Raw genomic sequence first — 26,174 nt, forward strand, 5'->3', positions numbered from 1 at the left:
TGCTATGCAGTGGTGTTTTTCAGAAGAGTAGGACTGCAATTCAGGACTTGGTCTTGAAGAAAAAGGTGAGAAATATACATTGATCAATTTGAATATGAATCATTGTTGACATCATCGTTTTTGTCTCCACCAAGCATCTCCAACCACCAGCCACCCCGTCGTTTCCAGCTTTCTGTGTGTGGGTGCAATTTCATGTCATTGATTTTTTTTTTTAAATCTGTGATTGCCTTGCCACAGGGCTGTTTACACACAGAGACAGTATTTTGCATGCAATTGTCTGCTGCCGGCAGTGCAGCAGCTAGTACAGCACTGGGGAGATGTGTATCAGAATCAGGCCCTGCATGTGGAAAGACTATATCCACCGGTCTACTATGTCACAAACAGAGTGTGGTTGCCAGTTTTCTGTCAGTCATTAGACACTAATCATGGTCAAATCCACTCGCCTCCAGCACACGCATCTCATTCCCCCTATCAATTACCTTTTTGCTGCATAGCAGTAGGCATAGTACCAGTGGCTTTATTAACTGGGGACCCACATCATATCTATAACGCTCCTTAGCCACCCCGCGCTAACGGGGGAACAAATCTTGGGGAGATCATTTTATCTTACTTCTGATTGTCAGATCATTATCAGTTAATTATTTAGAGCCTTACATTAATTTGCTAAAAATAGGTCTCTCTCCTCGTGCCTCCTCCTTCTCGCCAAAGGAGACGGCTCCATTCGTTTTTCCACTCTACCACTCGAGCCCACCCACCCACTACCCCATCAACCCACCTCACGGCCCCTCTAGCCTTGACATCCAATCATTGCTAAATGTATGAGCATGTCCTGTACATATTATGTATCTGGTTTAATCTTAAATATTCAAAACACCTAATTTAGCATTGATTGATTGTTCAGATCGTCTCATGTTCAATGGATTGTACTAATTATTGTGTACCCACTAGCACATTATGCTAGTCTTCTATTATTGAAAAATGCAACTGTTGTACATTCTGCATAACAATTAGATTAAGCCCAGTGCACATGATGCCATACCCAGGGTTGGGGAGTAACGGGTTACAAAAGAAAATAACTGCAATCCGCTATGTTACTGGTAAAAATATTGTAACGAGATTACAGATACTTTTGAAAAACTAGATGATTACTTCTAGGATTACTTTTACATTCAGAAAGGATGTTTGCGACACCTTTCTGTTGTCTCAATGACATTCAAATCAGCATTGAAAAAAGGCACAAGTTTCTTCCGCCTGATCGAGTCTGACCACAAGACAGAGACCACTATGATGACACACTAAATGCATTTGATGGATCGCGGGAAAAGAGCAGGAATAGTCTGTTTTAGGCTACAGTCCAAACTACTGTTGGCATCCAAAGAGGATCCAGTTTGAATAAATGCTTGGAGATAAGGACGACAGCGGTGGTGTCGTTTTTTTTTCTTCTCTTAGGCGTTAGGCGTATCGGACACAAGCTCAAATGTCTTTTTGTCCTCGTCTTGTCGTGTCCTATGTATATATATTTTTATATATTTTTTGTTTGACAATAATAATTGTTTATATTTTTCTTAACCTCAACTTCAACATACTCTCCTGCAATCCGCCTCACCCAATGTGGTATCGATCTGCTTATTTCTTTACTTCTGAACCGGAAACCCAACAGAAGCTAGCCACTAGCTAGTAGCCAGCTAGCCACTGCTAGCGGTCATCAGCTACCATCAGCACGGACAACACTCGCCAGTCTGCACAGCGCGACTCAAACCAGATGTCCTTGAGTGGCCCAGCCAGACCCCGAACTTGAAGATTGAACATCTCTGGAGAGACCTGAAAATAGCTGTAAGGGTTCTGAATTATTTACGAATGCACTGTAACCAACCCATAAAGTAAAACGCTACAACAATTTATGGCCAACTATCTAAACTTTAACATTGATTTATCAATTGGTAATATTCATTTTCATACTGGCTGTATTTCTGTATCATGAAAACCTGATTGTTGACATACAAAACATTTTGGGACTATATCAACAATGGACGAATGAAACGAATACCACAATATACATTTGGGGTGGAATTTCATTTTAATGGAAAAGTAATCAGATTATGTTACTGAGTTTCGGTATTTCAAAAGTTACGTTACTAATTACATTTTGGACAGGTAATCAGTAACTATAATGGATTACATTTAGAAAGTAACCTACTCAACCGTAGCCACACCTGTACATTTACCATAGAACCATACAGCATGCAAATGAAAAAAGTAGTTTCACGGTATGTAAAATGCAATGCAACTTTTTTTCGAAGGCTACAACTACTGCACTAGTAGTCCTCACTGGTTCGAATCACTGAGCCGAGTAGGTGAAAAATGTGTCGATATGCCCTTAAGCAATGCACTTAATCGTAATTGCTCCTACACATCGCTCTCGATTAGAGTGTCTGCTATATGACTAAAATGGAAATGTACTACTAAATCTACCAGTACTCCTTTTCTACCACTACTACCACCACTAAAACTACTTCTACTCGCTTGCCCATAACTTAACCTCCCTCCTTTTGTTGATTGCTTATGCTTTACTCATCAGACACTTCTTTTAGTCTATTACTACTACCACTACTACCACAAATAGTACCACTACTACTACTACTACTACTCGCTTGCCCATAACTTAACCTCCCTCCTTTTGTTGATTGCTTATGCTTTACTCATCAGACACTTCTTTTAGTCTATTACTACTACCACTACTACCACAAATAGTACCACTACTACTACTACTACTTTCTTGCCCATAACTTAACCTGCACTCCCTACTTCTGTTGAATTCTTCATCAGACAGTTATTTAAGTCCACTATTATTACTACAACTATTACTACCACCACTACTACTAATACTACTTTATTGCCCATAACTTAACCTACACTCCCTCCTTCTGTCGATTGCTTTTGCTTTCCTCATCGGACTCTATCCAGATTCGCCTGACTTGCTGGAATGTCCCGTAAACAAGTTGGCAAGCGGAATGAAATTAGCTCTCCTCATTATTATTATAATATTTTTGTGTAATTGATTTGGAGAAATGAATTTGAACATGTGAGTGAGTCCTTATTAGAATAATAGCCACCCACACACCCACCGTAAAAAATACAACTGTTTAGTTTGCTGCAAAAGTGACAACGATCGATCCAATTTGTACGGAGCTAAGAGCATTTATGTGCTTAGAGCGGCTCGTCGTCTGGAATTTTGATACTGTATTGACATTTAAAACACTCTGCTGTCGTCTGGAGGAGGACATGAAAGCCTATCCCAGCAGGGCATCCCGTTTGAAAAAACACAGACTCGTCTTGATTACTGGCGTGTGCAGGTTGATGATGCATATATTAACTGGCCTCTTGAGAGCCACCGTTTAGCAGATTTGTGAGTTGTTGTGGTCAGGTAGGAAGAACACAGCATATTGTTACCTTTCAACTAGGGTGTCCATATTAGGACAACCTCTTGTGACTAAGAGGCTGACTTATTAGGAGTAACCTCAAACTGAATCTGGGAAAATTCAAATTGTGGCTTTGTTAACCTTTGTTCATTGTTTTGTTAACCTTTGTTCCTTACCCCTCTGTTTGCTCCAGATCTGGGGGTTATTTGATTAATTTCCCCCACATCTTTCCCATCTTCTCAGAATGTTGGGCTCTATGCTGCAGTAGTTTTCAATTAAAAATGGCAAACCTGCAATTGTTCCCATTTCATCAGCACCCGAGATACAATCAGTGGATCCAATTGTGTAATTCATGTAATCACAGCGCGATAAACTTAATTACCATCAGGTGAAAGCATTCTGAACAACGAGTGTGTGCCTGCACGTGTGTGTGTGTGTGTGTGTGTGTGTGTGTGTGTGTGTGTGTGTGTGTGTGTGTGTGTGTGTGTGTGTGTGTGTGTGTGTGTGTGTGTGTGTGTGTGTGTGTGTGTGTGTGTGTGTGTGTGTGTGTGTGTGTGTGTGTGTGTGTGTGTGTGTGTGTGTGTGTGTGTGTGAGAGAGAGATGGAGAGATATCCAGCATGAGATTCCTCCATATGCCCCCCTGCAGAACCCAAAAAATGTATTCTAAGCAAGGACCCTCTCTATGCCAGGCAGAGAGCCCCACAGATCCACCTTCCATACAATTACACCTGGTTCTTATCTACTGCGCCCAATTGTTATCTCAACTAGATTACTTTAGCATCATTGACAAGATTATACAGGAATGCTCTGAGGAGAAGTTGTGTATAGCCTATACAGTGGGGCAAAAAAGTATTTAGTCAGCCACCAATTGTGCAAGTTCTCCCACTTAAAAAGATGAGAGAGGCCTGTACTTTTCATCATAGGTACTCTTCAACTATGACAGACAAAATGAGAAAAAAAATCCAGAAAATCACATTGTAGAATTTTTTATGAATTTATTTGCAAATTATGGTGGAAAATATGTATTTGGTCACCTACAAACAAACAAGATTTCTGGCTCTCACAGACCTGTAACTTCGTATTTAAGAGGCTCCTCTGTCCTCCACTCGTTACCTGTATTAATGGCACCTGTTTGAACTTGTTATCAGTATAAAAGACACCTGTTTTAAGTGGGAGAACTTGCACAATTGGTGGCTGACTAAATCATTTTTGCCCCACTGTATATGATACACTATAGAGCTATTTTGAGTCATAGTTGTAATACGGAGAAGATGATGTTTACAGATACAATCTAGTTGTTAGCCTAATTACATTAGCTTAGCATCATTGAGGAGATGATACAGGACCATTAGCGCTCTGAGGAGAAGTCCACCTTCGTTTATATCTGTGATAAACAATTAGCATCGAGGAAATGATACATTAACTCTAGTGCCAGTCTTCATCTTCGTGTCTATCCGTGATACACTTCACGGAGCTATTTTGAGTTACGGTTGCAATGCGGAGAGGTATGAATTGATGTTTACCGATTAGATCAACCGTTTGGGGAAGCGGGATGTTTGACCTTTTATGAGTTGACAAGATGAAGCCAGAGTCTGGTAAACATGGCAGATCTGCATTGTCATGTTTTCACTGATGCTAAATTACACAAAAACCACACTGTGGGAGGAGCAGGGTGACATTGGGAACCGCACTAGAAATAAACAACAAATTGTAAGTGTGTTCAACTAGAAAAGGCATAGTTAACAAAATGGCACGTGCTTTATGATATATATACATGTATATATGTTTTGGTGTCTGCATTTAACACTGGAAATAGGTAGAGATGATGACATGTTTTTTGATACGTGATATACTGTACATATTTGTTTGTATGCTTGTGTGTGTCTTATATATATGCATGAGCCAATGTCCCTGTCTGTGTATGCTCTACACACAGCTCGCTAGGATGAATCTTGGATGTCAGTCAATGGCACCATTTTTTCCGCTGACTCTACAAATCAATCATTCAATACTTAACCCACACTGACCTAACACCTTACGTCTGATTGTTCACTATCCAGTTGCAATCCATTTCAGAGGTGGTCATTACACCATCTGCACGTTGTGATCCCTCCACTCATTGAGTTGTTGCAACAGCAGCTGGGTGCAAGCACGGAGCTGTGAATACTCAAGTGAGGCTAACTTGCCCTTCCTCTCGACGCACATTAATATTTCAGCGGCGAGCATAGCAAAATAAATCGACAGTAAAATTGACACTGAATCTTCCTTTTAATTTTTCAAATGCTCAGGAGGGAGGGAGGGAGGAGAGGGAAAGTGGTCTCCATGGGGAAGTAGAGATTCATCTAACCACTGACACAACACTTCACAGCCCGACCCTTTCATTAGTGTGTGTGTGTGCGTTGACGTGTCTGCGTGTTCGTGTGTGCATGCATGCGTACGCATTCTTCGCGGCAGGATGTTCTTGTATGGTCATGAGCAGTACCTAGGGTTACACATTTTGGGGAATATTCAGAGGTGGAAACTTTCCGTGGCAATTAACGGGAATATATGGGAATTAACGGAAATATATGCAAATTAATATTAATACCATTTAAATGTAGATGTTTTTTGCATTGGATATATTTACCATATCATTTGGAGACAGAAACATAAACCTTTAACCGTATCAAAAGTAGACATAATTGCAAATGATTAAATCATTCAAATAGAAATTTAAAAATGATTTAGTTACAAAGTAAACTTTATTTAAATGAGTTGACTCTGCACATGGGATGGTTTCACTGAACAACAAAAGAAAGGGAATATTGAATGATCCCCAATGATCCATCGCATCTCACAAAATTGTTTTCAACAAACATCTGTAAAATGATAGTGTAGAAACTAAAGCTTTGGTTGTCTCCCTCTCAGGCTTCCATGTCTTCTCCCTGGACCTCCTCAATGTCCACCTCTTGAAAATCAGACGCTAAGGCCTCATCTTCACTGTCACTTTCCAACCTTGTTGAGGATGGCCCGTTGTCAGGCTCAAAGAGCCTAAAATGTGCCATTTTTTCAACACTTGTATTGGTCAGCCTGTTGCGTGCTTTAGTGTGTGTGTTCCCAAACAAGGACCAGTTGCGCTCTGAAGCGGCTGATGTTGGTGGGATTTGGAGGATGATGAAAACAACAGGGGAAAGAGCCTCAGATCCACAAAGTCCCTTCCACCAGGTGACTGATGAGATATGGTGGCACGACTGCCATATTGTATCTCCATCCCAAAGCCCCTGCTTGCAAGTGTAGTTCGCCAGACTGCCAATATCCTTGCCCTCATCCAGGCCAAGGTGGCGAGACACGGTAGTAATGACACTATAGGCCTTGTTGATCTCTGCGCCAGACAGGATGCTCTTGCCTGCATACTTGCGGTCCAACATGTATGCTGTGGCGTGTATGGGCTTCAGGCAAAAGTCTTCACGCTTTTTGATGTATTTGATGTAACAGTGAAGTGGACAAGGCAGTACGGATTTATTCTCTTACATCAGTCTGAACATCAGACAGGATGGCATAGTCTCCCGCAATCCGTGCAATGGCTACTGCTATAGATTTCACGATTTTCAGGCTGGTCACCACTCTCGCCCAAAATACATCATCCAGGAGGATCCTCTTGATGGAGCTGTCCATATCGGCAGACTGTGATATGGCCATTTCTTGGAGAGACCCCAACGGGTGTTGCTGGGCAGCTTCAAAGTTGTGCTCTTATTCTTCTCACTTTGCTTGGTAGATTTCTGCTATAACTTGATGACCCTTCACATACCTAACCATTTCCTTGGCTCTCTTGTAGAGTGTGTCCATTGTTTTCACTGCCATGATGTCCTCGAGGAGCAGATTCAATGCATGAGCAGCACAGCCAATGGCTGTGATGTGAAGGAAGGACTCCTCCACTTTAGACCAAGCAGCCTTCATGTTCGCAGCATTGTCTGTCACCAGTGTAAATACCTTCTGTGGTCCAAGGTCATTAATGACCACCTTCAGCTCATCTGCAATTTAGAGACCAGTGTGCCTGTTATCACTTGTGTCTGTTCTCTTGTAGAATACTAGTTGAGGGGTGGAGATGATGTAGTTAATTATTCCTTGCCCACAAACATCCGACCACCCATCAGAGGTGATTGCAATACAGTCTGCTTTCTCTATGATTTGCTTGACCTTCACTTGAACTCTGTTGAACTCTGCATCCAACAAATTAGTAGATAAAGCATGTCTGGTTGGAGGGGTGTATGCTGGGCGAAGAACATTCAGAAATATCTTCCAGTACACATTGACTGTGAGCATCAGAGGTGAACCAGTTGCATACACAGCTTGAACAAGACATTCATCAGCATTCCTCTGACTACGTTCCTCCATTGAGTCAAAAAAAAAATCTGATTCCAGGAGGACCATGAGCTGTTGCTATCGATGATTCTGATTCATCATTTTCACCCGGAATATAGAAGTATAGGGACTTTTGTCAGAGGTTGCTTGTTGTGAGTGCTGAGGGAACTTTATGTACTTGGCCAGATGATTCTGCATCTTTGTGGCATTCCTCACATATGATTTGGCACAGTATTTGCAAATGTACACAGCTTTTCCTTCTACACTAGCAGCAGTGAAATGTCTCCACACATCAGATAGTGCCCTTCAAGAGCCTTTTTTATTCTATATTTGGTTAGGTCAGGGTGTGACTTGAATGGGAAAATCTATGTGTTCTATTTCTTTGTTGGCCGGGTATGGTTCCCAATCAGAGGCAGCTGTCTATCCTTGTCTCTGATTGGGGATCATACATAGGCAGCCAGTTTTCCACCTTAGTTTGTGGGATCTTGATTTTGTATAGGTGCTGTGTAGCCTGCAGAACTTTACGTTCGTTTTGTATTTTGTTGTTTTTCGGTGTTCTTTTTAAATGAAGTAAGTTGTTCGCCTACCACACTGCACCTTGGTCTAATCCATATTTAAACGAGCCTTTTCCTGTAAAGATTATGAAAAATTTGTAAAAGAACAAATACAATTCCATGTATACATAAATAGTTATGCTGTTAGATTAAACAACCCCTTTGTAAGATATATTTTATTTTAATGAAACGTATGGAAACAGACAAATTAACATTGCTCGGTTAGCAGCCTCAAGCAAGCTAAAACCCACATGGTAGCAAAAAGTAACTAGAAGAAATTAGTTTAACCAAAATATGCCACAAGACCTAGAATTCCCTTATGTGTATCCCACAACAAAGGTTCACTGTTGTAAGCTAACTTTTTTGATGAATTTAAGCAAAATTCCCCAATTTCCAGGGCTTACCTTCCCATGAAAATTTCCAGAAAAATTCTGGAAATTTACCAGAAATGCTCTGACGCTTTGCAACCCTAGCAGTACCTCTGAAATCATAAAACGTGTGTGTGTGTGTGTGTGTGTGTGTGTGTGTGTGTGTGTGTGTGTGTGTGTGTGTGTGTGTGTGTGTGTGTGTGTGTGTGTGTGTGTGTGTGTGTGTGTGTGTGTGTGTGTGTGTGTGTGTGTGTGTGTGTGTGTGTGTGTGTGTGTGTGTGTGTGTGTGTGGTGTGTGCGTTTCTGATCTTAAGTGTGAAAGGCTGTGCATGTGTACTTTTAATGGTATTGTGTTTCTGACTGTGTCTGTATCTTTACTTGTAAGTCTGTGTATGCACTTGGGACATTGACAGAGACACTGATCTGGAATCAGATTTGACTCTCAGCTGCCAGCCTTACTCAGAGATAAGGGACATTAAGGAGAGACCCAATGTATGTGGAGAAGTTAAAAGCCTCATTTCCATTAGTTCTATGCTTATGTACGTGCATGTGTGTACTACTGTTGTAGTTGACAGATCCAGCTCCGGCGATATACACCTTTTATACTCCTTTGTGTGTTCTGTACCGTCTTGTTATTTAACATCTCCGGGTAGCTAATTGATGCTAAGCCTGCATCTCTCTCAGTCAAGTTCTAAATGTGCATGATTTCATAAGCAATTCTATCATAGTCTTCACTTATTTAATTCACTGAATGAACATACTGGCATTATGATTGATCCAGGATCGTTTTTGTCTCTTTTTCTCTGATTTCTAACAACAATCTCCAGGCTTTGTCCCAAATAGCACCCACTTTCCTTCATAGTGCACTACTTTTGACCACAGGCCTATGGGCCCGGTCAAAGTAATGTATTTTAAAGAGAATAGGGTGCCATTTGGGATGCCGACAAAAGGTTTCTCCTCAGCCAAACTATCCTTGTCAATATACATTGGAGTAAACGAGTACCTCTTCAGTCATCTGACCACTCCCTCGGTTGTGCTCCATTTCCATCCTTTTTCACCGGGGGGTCACCGCTAAATGAGGATGTGCTCTGATTGCTCGTGCAGCCGTACAATGAAACGTAATTACACATGGAGGAGTGGCAGGAGTGACACTATCAGACAATTCTCACCTTGTTGGAAGTGAAGGACAGAGGGGGAGAGAGAGAGCTAGAGAGGGAGGGAGAGAAAGAGAGAGGGGGCAGAGAGGGAGAGAGAGAAGAAAGAAAAGGCAAGAATGAAAGAGATAGGAAGACCAGACAGCAATATGAATGAGAGGGGGGGGGGGTGTTGTCTATGGCATGTCCAAGGTGTTTTGTTAATTACTTTGGATAACGTCCAGGAGTTTTCAATGAGTTTTACAGTGCTGTGGATTTCAATTTGGTACAATTTTAATTATTTTCACTGTGTGAAATGAACCCAACTTTTGTGTTCTTTTCATGGGCACAACAAACCTTTTTCCTACATTCAAATGGAGTTTTAGGGAGTTGGAGAAGTATTCTGGTTGTTATTGACTAGAATTCTGAGTTCAGACAGTTGTAGGCACACCAGAGTCTGGTTGTGCTCTAGGTTTCTTAATTAGCTTTTCCTGGGGGTTTTTGCCACTGTGCTGCTGCTTCCTCTTTGGAGGTGTAGGTAGGGGTAATGTAAAGCAGTTTGTGAGAAATGTTTTTAGGGACAAAAGCCAGCCTATAGAGTATATTTTAAAACTGACTATCACATATTTTTCTCACCTACCACATTCTTGATACAGTTCTGCAGTGCTAGAGTCAGTCAGACATATCTGTCAGAACATTGGGTCCACAAAGTTTTCAAAATGAGGAAACAATTCTGGGAGTCAATCTGTATATAACCAAACTCTTCTTCCACTTTTAATCCACTTTTAATCTACTGGTATGCTGTCACAAACTCTGAGCTTATGAAACAAAGTTGTTCTCATTACTGTGTGTATTGTTTAATCAGTCACTCTTTATCAGTGTATTTACCATTGGCAAAGGGTATTTTCACTGAGCCATGATTAAGGTCTTGTTTTTAGCACACGGCAACGTGACACCAAGTCAGACTTACTGTAGCCTGAAAGCCAAGTGTTTTTGGGGGGATTCGACCTTGTTCAACTTCTCGGTTTTGTCGTAAACCATTCCAAAACAAAAACACACACACTTCCCCTGGAAAAACAGCTGAAACATTTATTTTCAAAATGACCACATAAATTGACTTGTTTGTTTACCTGTGTGCATGTAAGAGTTATTCAAATGATGCACGTCACTCTCGTCGGCGAGGGGGCCAAAAAGCTCTCTTAATAAATATCCTCTAACCCAGTTCCATTAATGTTTATTTAATGCTTTTTTCTATGTGTTTTTTGGACCCTGGTACTCTGGAGGCCCGACGCTAAACTTGAGCTTTTCCTAGCCAGGCTCTCAGGCTTCTTTATCCCCTGTGTCCCTTTGAGCCAAATTACACTGTGGCTGCCCAATAGACTGGACACAGTCTATCCAACCAGGAAGCAGATTGATAGAGGGGGAGGGAGAGAGAGAGTGATGGGAGAGAGGGAGGAGACCATGTGGGCAGCACCATAAGCCATGCCCAACACCATTGACATGGCCCCACATTTCAGGACATGTCCCTTGGACAGCAACATTGGGGTGAGCCAGGTATGGCCATGATGGCGCCGGTGCCAACCAGTACCAGCCTGTTGTATTGTGTTGTGTACAGGACATAATTGGAGGCCACACGTCAACTGGTGCAGATTGACAACCCCCTGTGACGGGCCGTGGCAGAGACCGCGGAGGCTGTCACAGGGCGTTAGCGCCCGGGCCAACTCATGGGATTGGATGTGACCTGGTGGTGCTGAGGTGGAGTGAGGAGGAGGGAGAGAGAGGCATTAGACAGGGACAGACGTAGAGGCGTTAGTGTGCTGAGAGTGGAAGAATGGTGGGCTCAGACTGACTATGACAGAACACAGTTCTCTACAGGGCTAAATGTCCGTAAGAATCCAATAATGATTCAATTTTTCTTTTTAAATAGCTGACTAGCCTCATGAATTTTGATAGCTCAGTTAAGATCATCTAGGATTGTCCAGATGATACGCAAAAGCAAAAGTAAGGGACAACATAGCAACATAGCAAATTGCAGGCAGAGTTGATAAAGAACTAGTATATTGTTCTAGGAATCTAGAAAGTGATGTAATATTCTGAGTATTGGACAGTCTAGTAGCCAGTCCATTAATCCATATATATATATCCAGTACATCCCTTTTATCAGCCCACTACAACTCCCTAACAATGAATCTTGCTCTGCGTCAGTGATGTAAGGCGCAGTGCAGAGGTAATGCAGCCTTTCCTTTCCTCCTTTGAGGACAGCTGGTGGAGAGAGAGACGGGGAGATGAGAGGAGACTGACAAACAGGCAGAGCCTGGCTGCCAGAGGAGGCTGCGTTATGCTTTACCTTGAGACCCCTCTCCGCTCAGAGCTTTTTGAAGCCCAGGTGACACAGGAAACAGGCACAGTGAGTGCTGAGAGCACTTCTGAAAGTTTCCTTTCTCTATGAATATGGGAGGACAGGGAGGAATGAGGAGGGAGAGAGGGAAGAAATACTGAGAGAAAACAATGTGTCTGTATGTGAGTGTGTGTGATTTTGAGATGGAGAGAATGGGGAAATAGCATGGAAGCAAGAAAATAAGAAAGAGGAAAAAGTTAGCAGGACAATGGAAGAGAGAGAGATAGACCAGCAGAGAGAAAGCACGAGAATAGCAGAGTAACAGAGAGAGACTGTATGAGAAATTGAGAGATTTTGTCTGAGACGGCTGCATGCTGGCACTGCTGTAGGACAGTCAGGTGTCAGATACTGTCAGTATGACATGTCTTTGATGTGGAAAGAACAGTCGCTGAATCCCATTGAGCCTAACACCAGTCCCCAGCGACAGACGGACAGACAGAGGGACAGACAGACAGCAACCCTTCACTGCTCTGGTGTAGATACCTCAATCATGCTGAACAACAAGTGGCCCAGCAATCAATGCATGCCACACCACAGCACAGCCACGTGAACACCTCAAGCACAGTTACCTGAACTTTCTCACCTGCTTGATTCATCCATTCACCTGTTATGAACACTTCTCATCCTCACAGTTTACTTACTTCAGCCTGCCTCACCCTAGCGAGCATAGGCCATCGACGACTCCTCACCATCACACTATTGTCAGGACCCGGTTACGAACCCGGGTCTCCGGAGTGAGAAACAGTCACTTAACCAACTGAGCCACGAATAGTCGGCAGAACCCAGAAGATGAGGCAGACACGGCAGTACTTGAGATGGTGTATTTAATGAAGTAAAAAGTGAAGTTCTTCAGGAAAACATGTAACTCCACAACCTCAAAAGGAATCCTACAAGAACAAAAGTAATCCTCCAAGACAAAAAAGGTTAATCCACAAGGTGGAAGGTAAAGCACAAAAAGCCTCAAAAGATACTCAAAAAAACAAACAAACAAGAACAAAAAACAGAATTCCACAAGAGAGTCCACCGGGATCAACAAGAGTTCTCAGAGTACTAGGGCTGGGTGCTAACATACAAACACAGAGCAAAGAACAGAGGAAAACAAAGGGTTTAAATACAATCAGGGGAAACGAGGCACAGGTGCAAATAATAATGGGGATCAAGGGAAAACAAAAGGTCAAAAGGCACAATGGGGGCATCTAGTGACCAAAAACCGGAACAACCCTGGCCAAATCCTGACAGAATGAATCCACCCCCCTAGGACGGCTCCTGACGTTCCTACCAGCTCTCTCAGGGTGGAGGGCCCTGAACTGACGAATGAGGTCAGGGTCCAGTATGTCTTTGGCAGGAACCCAGGAGCGCTCCTCGGGACTGTAGCTTTCCCAGTCCACCAGATACTGCCAGGACCACTGCACCCGGCGGGAATCCAGTATCCGATGGACGGTATAAGCCGGCTGGCCTCCAATGACACGAGGCGGAGGGGGAGGTCTGTCTGCCGGGACATGGGGAGAAAAAACAACAGGTTTTAATAAGGAAATGTGAAACGTGGGATTAATATTAAGGGATCTGGGTATGTGTAGGCGATAAGAAACTGGGTTAACTCTCCTGGCAACCTTAAAGGGACTGATGTATTTTTGGGACAGCTTTCGAGACTCCACCCGTAGTGGTAAGTCTCTTGTGGAGAGCCAGACTCTCTGGCCGGGGCGCAGGTTAGGCCCGGGACGGCGACGTCTGTTGGCTTGTTGTTGGTACCTCTGTGAGGAACGCATAAGATTAAGACGGGTCTTCCTCCACATAAGCCGACAGCGTCTGACGAACTTCAAGGCTGAAGGCACTCTGACTTCTGCCTCCTGGTCCGGGAACAATGGAGGGGCATAGCCAAACTGACACTCGTGCGGGGACATACCAGTGGAGGAGGAGCGCAAGGTGTTGTGCGCGTATTCGGCCCAAACAATGAAGGACGACCATGTGGACGGGTTGTTACGAGTCATACATCGGAGGGTGGTTTCCAGCTCTTGATTCATCCTCTCAGTTTGGCCGTTGGACTCCGGATGGTACCCTGAAGATAGACTGGCAGAAGCCCCCATGAGTTGGCAGAAGGCCTTCCAAAACCTAGAGGCGAACTGGGGACCTCTGTCAGAAACCATATCTTGAGGAATGCCGAAGACTCGGAACACATGATTAATTACCAACTCAGCCGTTTCCTTGGCAGAAGGTAACTTAGTCAGAGGGACGAACCTGGCCGCCTTTGAAAACCTGTCGATAATGACTAGGATAGTAGTATTGCCATGGGATGGAGGAAGACCAGTAATGAAGTCCAACGAGATATGGGACCAGGGTCTGTGGGGAACATGTAAAGGGTGAAGGAGTCCTTGCGGGCGGAGGTGAGAAGATTTGCCCTGGCAGCACACGGGGCAGGCATTGACGAAAGTGGCAACGTCTTCTCTTATGGTAGGCCACCAGAACTTACGCTGGATGAACTCCAAGGTGCGACCTACGCCCGGGTGACAGGTGAGGCGAGAGGAGTGCCCCCACAGAAGGACCTGAGTCCTCACTGCCTTGGGGACAAACAACCGATTGGCAGGACCTCCTTTCGGGTCCGGTTCAATAGCTTGAGCTCGTCTCACGGTATCCTCAACTTGCCACGAGATCGGAGCCACGATCTTAGCAGCAGGAAGGACAGGCATGTCCGTGTCATCTCGAATGGCAGGAGCGTAGACTCGGGACAGGGCATCCGGTTTGAGATTCTACGACCCGGGCTGATAGGTGAGGATAAACTGGAATCGATTGAAGAAAAGAGACCATCTAGCTTGTCTAGAGTTCAACTGCTTCGCCTGCTGGACATACTCCAGATTTTTGTGGTCCGTAAGCACTTGAAACGGGTGAGAAGCCCCCTCGAGCCAGTGTCTCCATTCCTTCAATGCCATCTTAACCGCTAGGAGTTCACGATCCCCCACATCGTAGTTCCTCTCAGCCGGGGTAAGCCGGTGTGAGAAGAAAGTGCACGGATGAAGCTTCTTGTCTTCACCCCTCTGAGACAGGACAGCTCCAACACCAACCTCTGAGGCGTCTACCTCCACCACAAACGGTTCATCCGTAGTATCAGGATGGGAGCAGAGAGGACGCGCTGCTTGAGTCCTTGGAAGGTCGTCTCAGCATCTCTTCCCCACAAAAACCTTGCATTGCCACCCTTGGTTAAAGCTGAGAGAGGGGCTGCCACCAAGCTGAAGTTCTTGATGAACTTGCTGTAAAAGTTAGTGAAGCCCAGGAAACGCTGAACGTCCTTAACGGATTTGGGGGTGGGCCAATCCGCTACCGCCCCTACCTTCCTGGGGTCCATTTGGACTCGACCGGGTTCCACTACAAATCCCAGGAATTGTACTCGGGATGAATGGTATTCACATTTTTCTGGCTTAACGTACAGATGGCTGTCTAGGAGGCGTTGGAGTACTTGTCTGACATGCTTAGTGTGTTCTTGAAGAGAGCTCGAAAAGATGACGATGTCATCCAAGTAAACGAACACAAATGTTAAGCATATCCCTAAGCACATCGTTTATGAGCGCTTGGAACACCGCTGGGGCGTTGGTCAGGCCGAAGGGCATCACCAAGTATTCATAGTGACCAGTAGGCGTGTTTAAAGCGGTCTTCCACTCGTCACCAGGTCTGATCCGCACAAGATGGTATGCGTTCTGCAGGTCAAGCTTAGTGAAAACAACTGCTTCCTGGAGCAGCTCGAAGGCTGTGGCCATAAGGGGTAGCGGGTAACGGTTACGGACGGTTATGGCATTGAGTCCCCGGTAGTCGATGCAAGGACGTAATCCACCGTCTTTCTTGGCCACAAAGAAAAACCCTGCTCCCGCCGGGGAGGTGGATGGACGCATGAGGCCTGCTTCCAGAGCGTCCTTGATGTAGGTATCCATAGCAGCTCGTTCGGGTGGAGATAGGGAAAAGATCCGACCCCTGGGAGGGCAACTGCCCGGAAACAGTTCGATGGGGCAATCATAAGGTCTATGGGGTGGTAGCATGGTGGCCCTCTGTTTGCTAAATACCAGTTTGAGGTCATGGTAACACTCGGGAACTCGGGTCAGGTCGATGGATTCTAAAGACTCGGGAGTAGAACTCTGGGAATTCGGGAAAATACAAGTAGCTTGGCACGTAGGACCCCACTGCTTGATAGTGCCCACAGACCAGTCGATGTGAGGGTTATGGCTGTGAAGCCAGGGGTATCCAAGTACGAGAGGGAACTCGGAACAGATGATCAAATGAAAGTTCATCAATTCCTGGTGTTGTGAAACTGAAAGTCGCAAGGAGGTAGTGACATGAGTGACAAGTCCAGATCCCAAAGGGCTTCCATCCAATGTAGTAACCCTCATGGGGTCACTTAGAGGTTCAGAGGGAACGCCATTCTCCTTCGCCCAGACACCATCCATGAAGTTACCTGCGGCTCCAGAGTCTACCAAGGCTTGAAGTTGAAGCTTGTGGTTGTCCCAGGAAAGGGTGACTGGAATGAGCAGACGGGAGTTGGACGGATGGGAGGAGGTTATGTTTCCCATTACAGTTCCCCGCGGTCTGTACGGGACAGAGCGTTTCCCTGGAGCCCGGGAAACGTGGAACGGAAATGGCCCGGTTTGCCGCAATATAGACAGCGTCGCTCCCTCATCCGGCAGGCTCTCTCTCAGCCTGGGAGATGCGTCCAATCTGCATGGGTTCCGGTGGAGCCAGCGAGGATAAAGGTGGGGACTCGGAGCTGGGACTGATAGGGGCTAGAGGTCTACGGTTGAGTTCTCTCTCTCTCAGACGCTGGTCAATGCGTGAGGCCAACTTGATCAGGGACTCGAGATTGGCTCCCGAGTGGCCAGTTCATCTTGGATAGTGTCGGAAAGGCCTTTCAGAAAGCACACCGTGAGCGCCTCGTTGTTCCAGCCACTCGCTGCTGCCACCGTGCGGAACTGGATGGCATAATCCGTCACGCTGCGCCGACCTTGGTGGAGAGTCAGGAGCTGTTTGGCTGAGTCAGGACCACTGCTTGGGCCTTGAAACACTCGTTTGAATTCCTCAGCAAAGGCAGAGTAGCTGGCACAGCAGGAACTATGGGCATCCCACACAGCAGTATCCCAGGCCAGGGCTTTTTCCGACAGCAGGGTGATGTAGCTCAGTTGTGCTTTACCTTCCACCTTGTGGATTTACCTTTTTTGTCTTGGAGGATTACCTTTGTTCTTGTAGGATTCCTTTTGAGGTTGTGGAGTTACATGTTTCCCTGAAGAACTTCACTTTTTACTTCATTAAATACACCGTCTCAAGTACTGCTGTGTCTGCCTCATCTTCTGGGTTCTGCCGACTGTAGCTCAGTTGGTAGAGCATGGCGCTTGTAACGCCAGGGTAGTGGGTTCGATTCCCGGGATCACCCATACGTAGAATGTATGCACACATGACTGTAAGTCACTTTGGATAAAAGCGTCTGCTAAATGGCATATATCTAAAAAGCCTCAAAAGATACTCAAAAAAACAAACAAACAAGAAAAAAAAAACAGAATTCCACAAGAGAGTCCACCGGGATCAACAAGAGTTCTCAGAGTACTAGGGCTGGGTGCTAACATACAAACACAGAGCAAAGAACAGAAGAAAACAAAGGGTTTAAATACAATCAGGGGAAACGAGGCACAGGTGCAAATAATAATGGGGATCAAGGGAAAACAAAAGGTCAAAAGGCACAATGGGGGCATCTAGTGACCAAAAACCGGAACAACCCTGGCCAAATCCTGACAACTATGTTCTCTATTCTCACCGTTTGCTTGAAATATATCATAATAATGTTGTAATAATAGTAATATCCCTTAGTTATATTTGGAACCAAACTTTCATAACCTGAATTCTATATACGCACTAATAGGTTGAACATGAACACTTGAATCGGTGGGCCTCAAAGGGACCACCTTCAAGCTAATGAGCAGTCATTCTGACTGCAACATTCTAACAGTGTAATTAATACATTTCATATATGCTAGCGTAAAAATAATAATTGTGTTGTGTTTATGAAGGCTTGGGTAACATTAGAATACTTTTTAAAATAATATTTAAAATAACACTAAAGCATTTTCATTAGTTTACGTTACTGTAGGCTGGCTACAAAAACACAAATTCAAGTGTTCTATGCATTTTATTTTTGAAGTGCCTTTGTTACAACTATGAAACGGAAGGCATATGTGTTGGAACACGGTAACAGCTTATTCTTCTAATGACAAAATAAACTAAATACTCCAACCACCAAGACTGATTGTCAGCCATACACGTGGTCAAATGATGAAAACATCAGTAGCCTAAACATCATTTTAAGCACCAAGTGGCCTTGATAAATAGTAAAAATCAGCACAAAAGCAATACTGGCATTATAATTAATATAAGCGTTGATAAAGCAGCAATCAAAAATAGTCAATTACTGTCACCTCATGTTTACATTTTGTGCGTCTTCACGCAATGGCATTGGTTGAATTTAATTGAGCTGTTATTCGTTGTCCTAACAGTTGACAGAAATCTTCGTAACTTTCACTTGCTTGACACACTTTGACATACCTTTGTTTGCTTGTAGTGTGTAATAGTCTCCGGTTCTCTCTTTATTGTGTCCCCGTTATCTTGTCATTCTTCAGCACCATTGTGGAGTACTGTGCAACAGCTGTGCAGGTGCCTTATTTTGCGGTGCCGGCCAATGACAGTGAAGTAATTGTCCAAGGTTAAATTTTTCCGCTTGCCAACGCAAGGTTCCACAAGCCTCATCACCACATTCGCCGACACTCTCTCCTGCTGCCCGGTGTGGATTTTTTTCCCAGATATTGGAAGCCGTTCAGCATGTACAATTACGCACACTCAGTGCTTGAGGCGTTACCACAGATCCGGGTTCAATCCCGGGCTGTGTAGCAGCCAGCCATGACCGGGAGACCCATGAGGCAATGCACAATTGGCCCAGCATCATCCGGGTTAGGGGAGGGTTTGGCCTCCAACTTCTGTGGTGGTCCGGGCGCATGCATGGTAACACGGTCGCCAGTTGTATGGTGTTTCCTCCGATACATTGGTGCGGCTGACTTCCGGGTTAAGCGAGCAGTGTGTCAAGAACCAGTGTGGCATGGTAGGGTCGCGTTTCGGAGGACGCATGGCTCTCGACCTTCGCCTCTCCCGAGTCCGTATGTGAGTTGCAGCGATGGGACAAGACTGTATCTACCAATTGGATAACACGACATTGAGGAGAAAATGTCCCTATGGGACTCCCAATCACTTTCGGTTGTGATTCCAGCCTGGATTTGAAACCAGGGTGTCTGCAGTGACGCCTCATGCACTGAGATACAGTGCCATGGACCGCTGCGCCACTCGGGAGCTCATCAACTCACCCATTCACCCTCTTTATCATCATCATACTTTACTTAATTTATGGAATCTGTTGTTATTTTTGTGAAATTAGTTTTGGTGTATTTTAGGTTTAGTTTCGAAGCAATTATCAGGGCAATTATCAGCTAGGTATTTACAACTGTTGGGAGAAGGAGTAATGGGGGAAAACCTGTGTGAAACACTCAAACCTTGCACCATTAGTGGATTTGATGACATCTTTGGGCTCATTATCACGTGACACTAAAAGTGCTGCTTACAGCTGGTGAAGGGGAGAGAAAAATAGTCAGGAACATTGGTTAAGCAGGACCATATTGTGGTTTAGCCAGAACTTAATGGGCTAGAACTACTGTATAACTTTGTTGAAAGTTGGCATCTTTGAGAGATTGGATGTGTGGAAACAAGGTTTGATGTAAACACCCTTCCATCCAGCTTTTTTGATCTTTAAAGGGAGCTGATGAGAGAGGGAGAAAGAGAGAGAAACAATATATATAAAAAGAAAGATAGAGGAACACAGAGAGAAATCGAGAAAGTGACAGAGAGAAAGCGAGAGAAAGGGAGCGCAAGCGAGATAGACAGTGTGACAGAAAAAGTGAAAGGGAGATGAAGAGAGAGATAGACACATCTATCAGCCAGATAAATCTATCATCGCCAGGCTGTGTGGGCTGTAGCGTTGGTCATTGCCAGTGCTGCTGTTGAGGTCCAGTAAACACTGACCCGCTGAGAGCTAATCCAGCTTGTCTCGCCTCCCGCCGTCCCTGCTTTCATCCCTGCTCAGCTTGATTCAACGTCGCCGAGGACACGGCTGCAGCAAGGCCCCCGATCAGCCATCACACCCCATAGGATCCCCCATAGAACCCCTGATAGATCCCATACACACCATCCCCCATCCATAGATCCACAGCCCAGCCAATAGGCCTGTAGATCAGCTTTAGACAGCCTGGGAAAGATGCACAAATGCATAGATCAGGAGATACAGGTAGATAGATGAAGGGTTATGTAAGTGATTGATAGAACAGTGGCGGTGTTGGATGCCGTGTTGTGTCTAACAAATCCTCAGTGTTGTTGTGTGTTGCTGACAGTGAGAGCTCCGTAGTGGTTGTGTGTGTGTGTGTGTCCAGTCACACTGCAGTGTGTGTATCCATGCCTGCTACCTTGCCTTCTGAAAGTTGTTTTGCAAAATGGGTGCAATAGAGGTGTGCTTTTCACCTCATCTCACACACTGTCACACTGTGTGTTGTTCCATCTGCGTTTGTGGCAAAGAACAACCAGAGTCTGGTCTCCATGCGTTCAGAGGCCGCTGGGATAATGCCGCACTGACAGGAGCAGCGGTTAATAGCCATTCACCCGGTAGAAAGTGCTTCATCTGCCCTGTAAATTACACAGTGCGGCATGGGCCACGGTTCAAGACGACCCAACCCCTCTCTTGTAGGGAGAAACAATGGAACAATGAGTGAAATCAGCTATTCCAACAGCCATTTGTGTTGCGGCCTACTACAAAATACATTCCTATTACTCCTGGCCCGCATGCTATTAGCCCATGGTGCCAAAGACTCCAAAGTGAGATGGAGAGGTTGTTGAAACACACACAATAGTTTCTCTGACCTGTTACTGTGTGAAATGCAATGTTTTCTTTTAGCATTTTTTGTGTGGGTGGGTTTACAAACGAGTGAATGGTGGTGGTTTGATAACTAGCTCAGGGATGGTTTTCTATTGTTGGTATGACAACACACTTTCTCTGACCTCTCCTGTCTGGAAAGGGCTGGCTTTCGCGCCGCTATTCTTTCCCCTGCAAGCCGAGTGAATGATGCGAAGTTATAGTTTTCTCCATTTGCTTAATGATGACTGTTTATTGTTGTGTGACATCACACATCATGGTGACAAAGTGTTATGAAGTACCATTTTTGTGTTGTTGTACCCAGTACTAGACCTGGGTTCACATACCTTGAGCGTTTCCATGAGTCTGTCTGGAGTGCCAGTCACCTGGAGTGCCAGATGTGTGGGGTTTAACGTTTGGGGACCTTTCTATTGGTTTATTGAGCAAGGCAAGATCAATCAGGCACAATTAAAGTATTTGAATCGATTTTTCAAATGGTTTGACAAGTACTATTGACAAAAAAACATGTTACTTTCCTTGACTGTACCTCCCTTCACGGCTTCTCCAAGCATTCGCGGGAGCAATACGAGAAGCTTTCCACCATGCACAAGAACATGCAGAAGCTATACGAGAGCCTGGGCAGCTACTACGCCTTCGACCCCCACGTCCTCAGCGTCGAAGACTTCTTCGGTGACCTGGCCTCCTTCCGCACCCTCTTTGTGGTGAGTAGAGCACATATACAAGTTGTTCTCTTTGAAAAAGATGGAAAATATATCTTACCTGTACGGCCATGACACACACACACACACACACACACACACACACACACACACACACACACACACACACACACACACACACACACACACACACACACATACAAACACACGCACGTGTTGTTTTTTTCTCAATTTGTCATCAGTGGGGGGGGGGTCGTTCCACGAAAATGGGTGTAGTTTGCTTCCCTTTGAAGTTGGAAGTGGAAATGATGCACCAATATTGAATGATATTAGCTTGTTATATTAAATGGAGTGCACCTTAATATAGACCACATGGAGAATTCAATACATCATATGTTTTTATATGAATAAAGGCTTGCTAAAGTGCCAAAATGCATCATTTTGACATGTCCCTACACCAACCCTGTGTCACTTCTAGGAATATTTAAACACACTTAATCCTGAAATGTATCCCAAGTTTCACCAGCATTGTAAAGGCCAAGTCATTTTTCTGCTCTGACAAAGTCATGGCTGAAGATGATTATTTATATTTGTGTGATTCGGGATGCATTCACGTATGTCCCTCATTTTAAAACAATTTAAAATAATCAACCATTCCACCAAGTTAACCTGTTGCGACGAGCCATCCCGGATCCGGGATCGTGAATACAGCCCCAAGCTCATTAGCATAACGCAACGTTAACTATTCATGAAAATCACAAATGAAATGAAATAAATATATTTGCTCTCAAGCTTATCCTTTTGTTAACAACACTCATCTCAGATTTTCAAAAATATGCTTCTCAACCATTGCAAAACAAGCATTTGTGTAACACTATTGATAGCCTAGCATAGTATTATGCCTGACATGCCTGACATTCAGCAAGCAACATTTTCACAAAAACCAGAAAAACATTCAAATAAAATAATTTACCTTTGAAGAACTTTGAAGAACTTCAGATGTTTTCAATGAGGAGACTCTCAGTTAGATTGCAAATGTTCAGTTTTTACAAAAATATTATTTGTGTTGACAAATCGCTCCGTTTTCTCCATCACATTTGGGTAAGGAAAAAAATGAAAATTAAGTCATTAAAACGCGAACTTTTTCCCAAATTAACTCCATAATGTCGACAGAAACATGGCAAATCGATGTTTAGAATCAATCATCAAGGTGTTTTTCACATATCTATCGATGATAAATCCATCGTGGCAGTTGACTTTCTCTTCTGAAGAAATGGAACGCACATGGACCTAGAGATTACGCAATAATTTTGACACAGGACACCGGGCGGACCCCTGGTAAATGTAGTCTCTTATGGTCAATCTTCCAATGATATGCCTACAAATACGTCACAATGCTGCAGACATCTTGGACGAACGGCAGAGAGCATAAGCTCGTTCACGGCACATTCACAGCCATATAAGGAGACGATAGAAAAACGGAGCTTCAAAAATTCTGCTCATTTACTGTTTGAGTTTCCTCTTGGTTTCGCCTGTAGCATGAGTTCCGTGGGACTCACAGATAATATCTTTGCAGTTTTGAAAACGTCAGAGTGTTTTCTTTCCAATGCTGCCAATTATATGCATAGTCAAGCATCTTTTCGTGAAAAGATATTACGCTTAACACGGGCATGTTTTTTTTATCCAATAATGTCATAGCGCCCCCATAGGTTGAAGAGGTTAAATTATTCACAGCAGGTGACATCGTTTGGGTCTTCTGAACAGCATGGTGAGAGAAAAAAGTACACTTTTTGTCTATTTATAATTGCTTTTTATCATCTTTGACTGAGGTGGTTGAACTCAACACATCAACCTTGCCATGTCGTCCCATGCTCTTCACCACATGAGGAGTAATGGCCGATCTTCACCTAAAAACCTCAACCCTTTTATTGTCAACCCTGTTGAAGACCCGTTGGTAACTTTATCAGTTTGATAGGTGACTTTGTTTATACTTGATCAATGAGAAAATGTGGGATTTATCTCAAACATGCTTTTAAATAATAGTTAGGCAGTTACAGATGGTGTGCTAATAATGCAGATAAAATGCTCTTAGTTCATAGGATTTTAATGCTTGAGATGTGAGGGAAAAAAGCTTTCTTCTGTAGGCGAAATATATCCTTCGTGAAATTGAATGTTTAAAGAAGAGATATTTTAAAGATAATTTCTTAGAAAGTTTGCACATTCAAAAGGCATCCATTTCGTGGAACGACCCAAAAGTAATTTCTGCCTGAGTTGTATTATTGCTATGTTGAAGTAATCATGGATGAGAAATGCTGAGGTACATTTAGTGTCCATTGACTTTAGTAAAGTGTAGTTCTACTGTACACTTAGAAAATATAGTTCCAAATGGGTTTTGTCGGCTGTCCCCATAGGATAACCATTTTTGGCTCCAGGTAGAACCCTTTTGGGTTCCATATAGAATCCCCTGTGGAAAGGGTTATACATGGCACCCAAAAGGGTTATACCTGGAATTCTATGGAGACAGCCAAAGAACCCTTTTAGGTTCTAGACAGCACTTTTTCTTTCTTGGAGTGTACTTCAAAACTCATGAGGTAACAAAAACACATGTTTCTCCATTCCTCGTGAGAGAACACAACTGTGAACCATTCCAACAGCAGTGGGGACACGATAACTGAAAAAAAATATTCGAAAGGAAAGCTACTTTCAATTCACGAACACATCTATCTCAAACCATTAGTGAAATCCATGGCTGATGCCATTTTACTTTCGGTGTGTTAAACCAAGTGCAAGAGCAGCTGTCTCAGATTTAAGAAAGTTGGCACCGTCTTAAGAGCAGATAAAGAAATTTGCCTTTACAGACCTGGGAGCCTGGCGATGGAGGGGCGGGTTTATAGGACAGATTAAGCCGTACATAAACTGTAGGTACTTCCCAAATAGCACCCTAGTCCCTACATAGTGCACTACTTTTGACCAAGACCATGGTCAAAAAGTGAGAACTTTGTAGGGAATAGGATGCCATTTGGGACACAACCTAAGCCTGAGAACGGAATGTATAATGTATCACGGAAGAGTGTAAGTTCCACACTGAGTAAAGAGACTTTGGAAGCTTCTTATCCCCTTTAAATGTACTTTCATTAGCGTGCCAGTGTACTTGTCAGAAAGAAAATGAAAGTGCCTCCGCCTTCAGTGCGTCAAACAGTCAAGCAGGTCTTACACAGGTAGAGGGGTGTGGTAAGTCTGTTGAGGCCTGTGCTTATTAAAACTCTGAAGAGCTTGGAACTGTGGAGGGTGACTCTTTCTATTCTAGTATATTGTATTCCATTGTAAAAAAATAAATATGTATTAGACTTATTAGCTTACCTCCCACCATTTCAAGGAATACAATGATTAAGAATGATATCGTAGCATATGATGTATTGTATTACTCTGATATATTGTATTTTATTGTAAACATTATTTCGACAAGTACGACAAGTACGCTGTAAGCTATTACCTCCCACCATTTTAAAATAGCTAGTTAGTAGTGTTTGGATTGAACTGAATACAATGACTAAGGATCATTTCATGGCAATTTGCTTTTACCAGTGTATATACCCCCTCAAGCAGACACCATGATGGCCCTCAAGGTACTTCACTGGACTATATGTAAACTGGAAACCATATATACACTGCTCCAAAAAATAAAGGGAACACTTAAAAACACAATGTAACTCCAAGTCAATCATACTTCTGTGAAATCAAACTGTCCACTTAGGAACCAACACTGATTGACAATAAATTGCACATGCTGTTGTGCAAATGGAATAGACAACAGGTGGAAATTATAGGCAATTAGCAAGACATCCCCAATAAAGGAGTGGTTCTGCAGGTGGTGACCACAGACAACTTCTCAGTTCCTATGCTTCCTGCCTGATGTTTTGGTCACTTTTGAATGCTGGCGGTGCTTTCACTCTAGTGGTAGCATAAGACGGAGTCTACAACCCACACAAGTGGCTCAGGTAGTGCAGCTCATCCAGGATGGACCATCAATGCGAGCTGTGCCAAGAAGGTTTGCTGTGTCTGTCAGCGTAGTGTCCAGAGCATGGAGGCGCTACCAGGAGACAGGCCAGTACACCAGGAGACGTGGAGGAGGCCGTAGGAGGGCAACAACCCAGCAGCAGGACCGCTACCGCCGCCTTTGTGCAATCCGCCACCTCATCAGGAGCATGCCCAGGCGTTGTAGGGAGGTCATACAGGCACGTGGAGGCCACACACACTACTGAGACTCATTTTGACTTGTTTTAAGGACATTACATCAAAGTTGGATCAGCCT

General features: G+C 44.0%; 1 protein-coding gene across 1 annotated transcript in view; it reads left to right on the forward strand.

The window, feature by feature from the left end:
• LOC124011136 (protein diaphanous homolog 2-like) overlaps positions 1-26,174 on the forward strand; it is a 610,415-nt gene that overhangs the window by 486,748 nt on the left and 97,493 nt on the right. Inside the window, 1 exon segment of the mRNA XM_046324198.1 lies at positions 21,740-21,904. Coding sequence (XP_046180154.1) covers positions 21,740-21,904 — 165 coding nt within the window.

This window comes from Oncorhynchus gorbuscha, linkage group LG23 (genome assembly GCF_021184085.1).
Source record: "Oncorhynchus gorbuscha isolate QuinsamMale2020 ecotype Even-year linkage group LG23, OgorEven_v1.0, whole genome shotgun sequence".
NCBI lineage: Eukaryota > Metazoa > Chordata > Actinopteri > Salmoniformes > Salmonidae > Oncorhynchus > Oncorhynchus gorbuscha.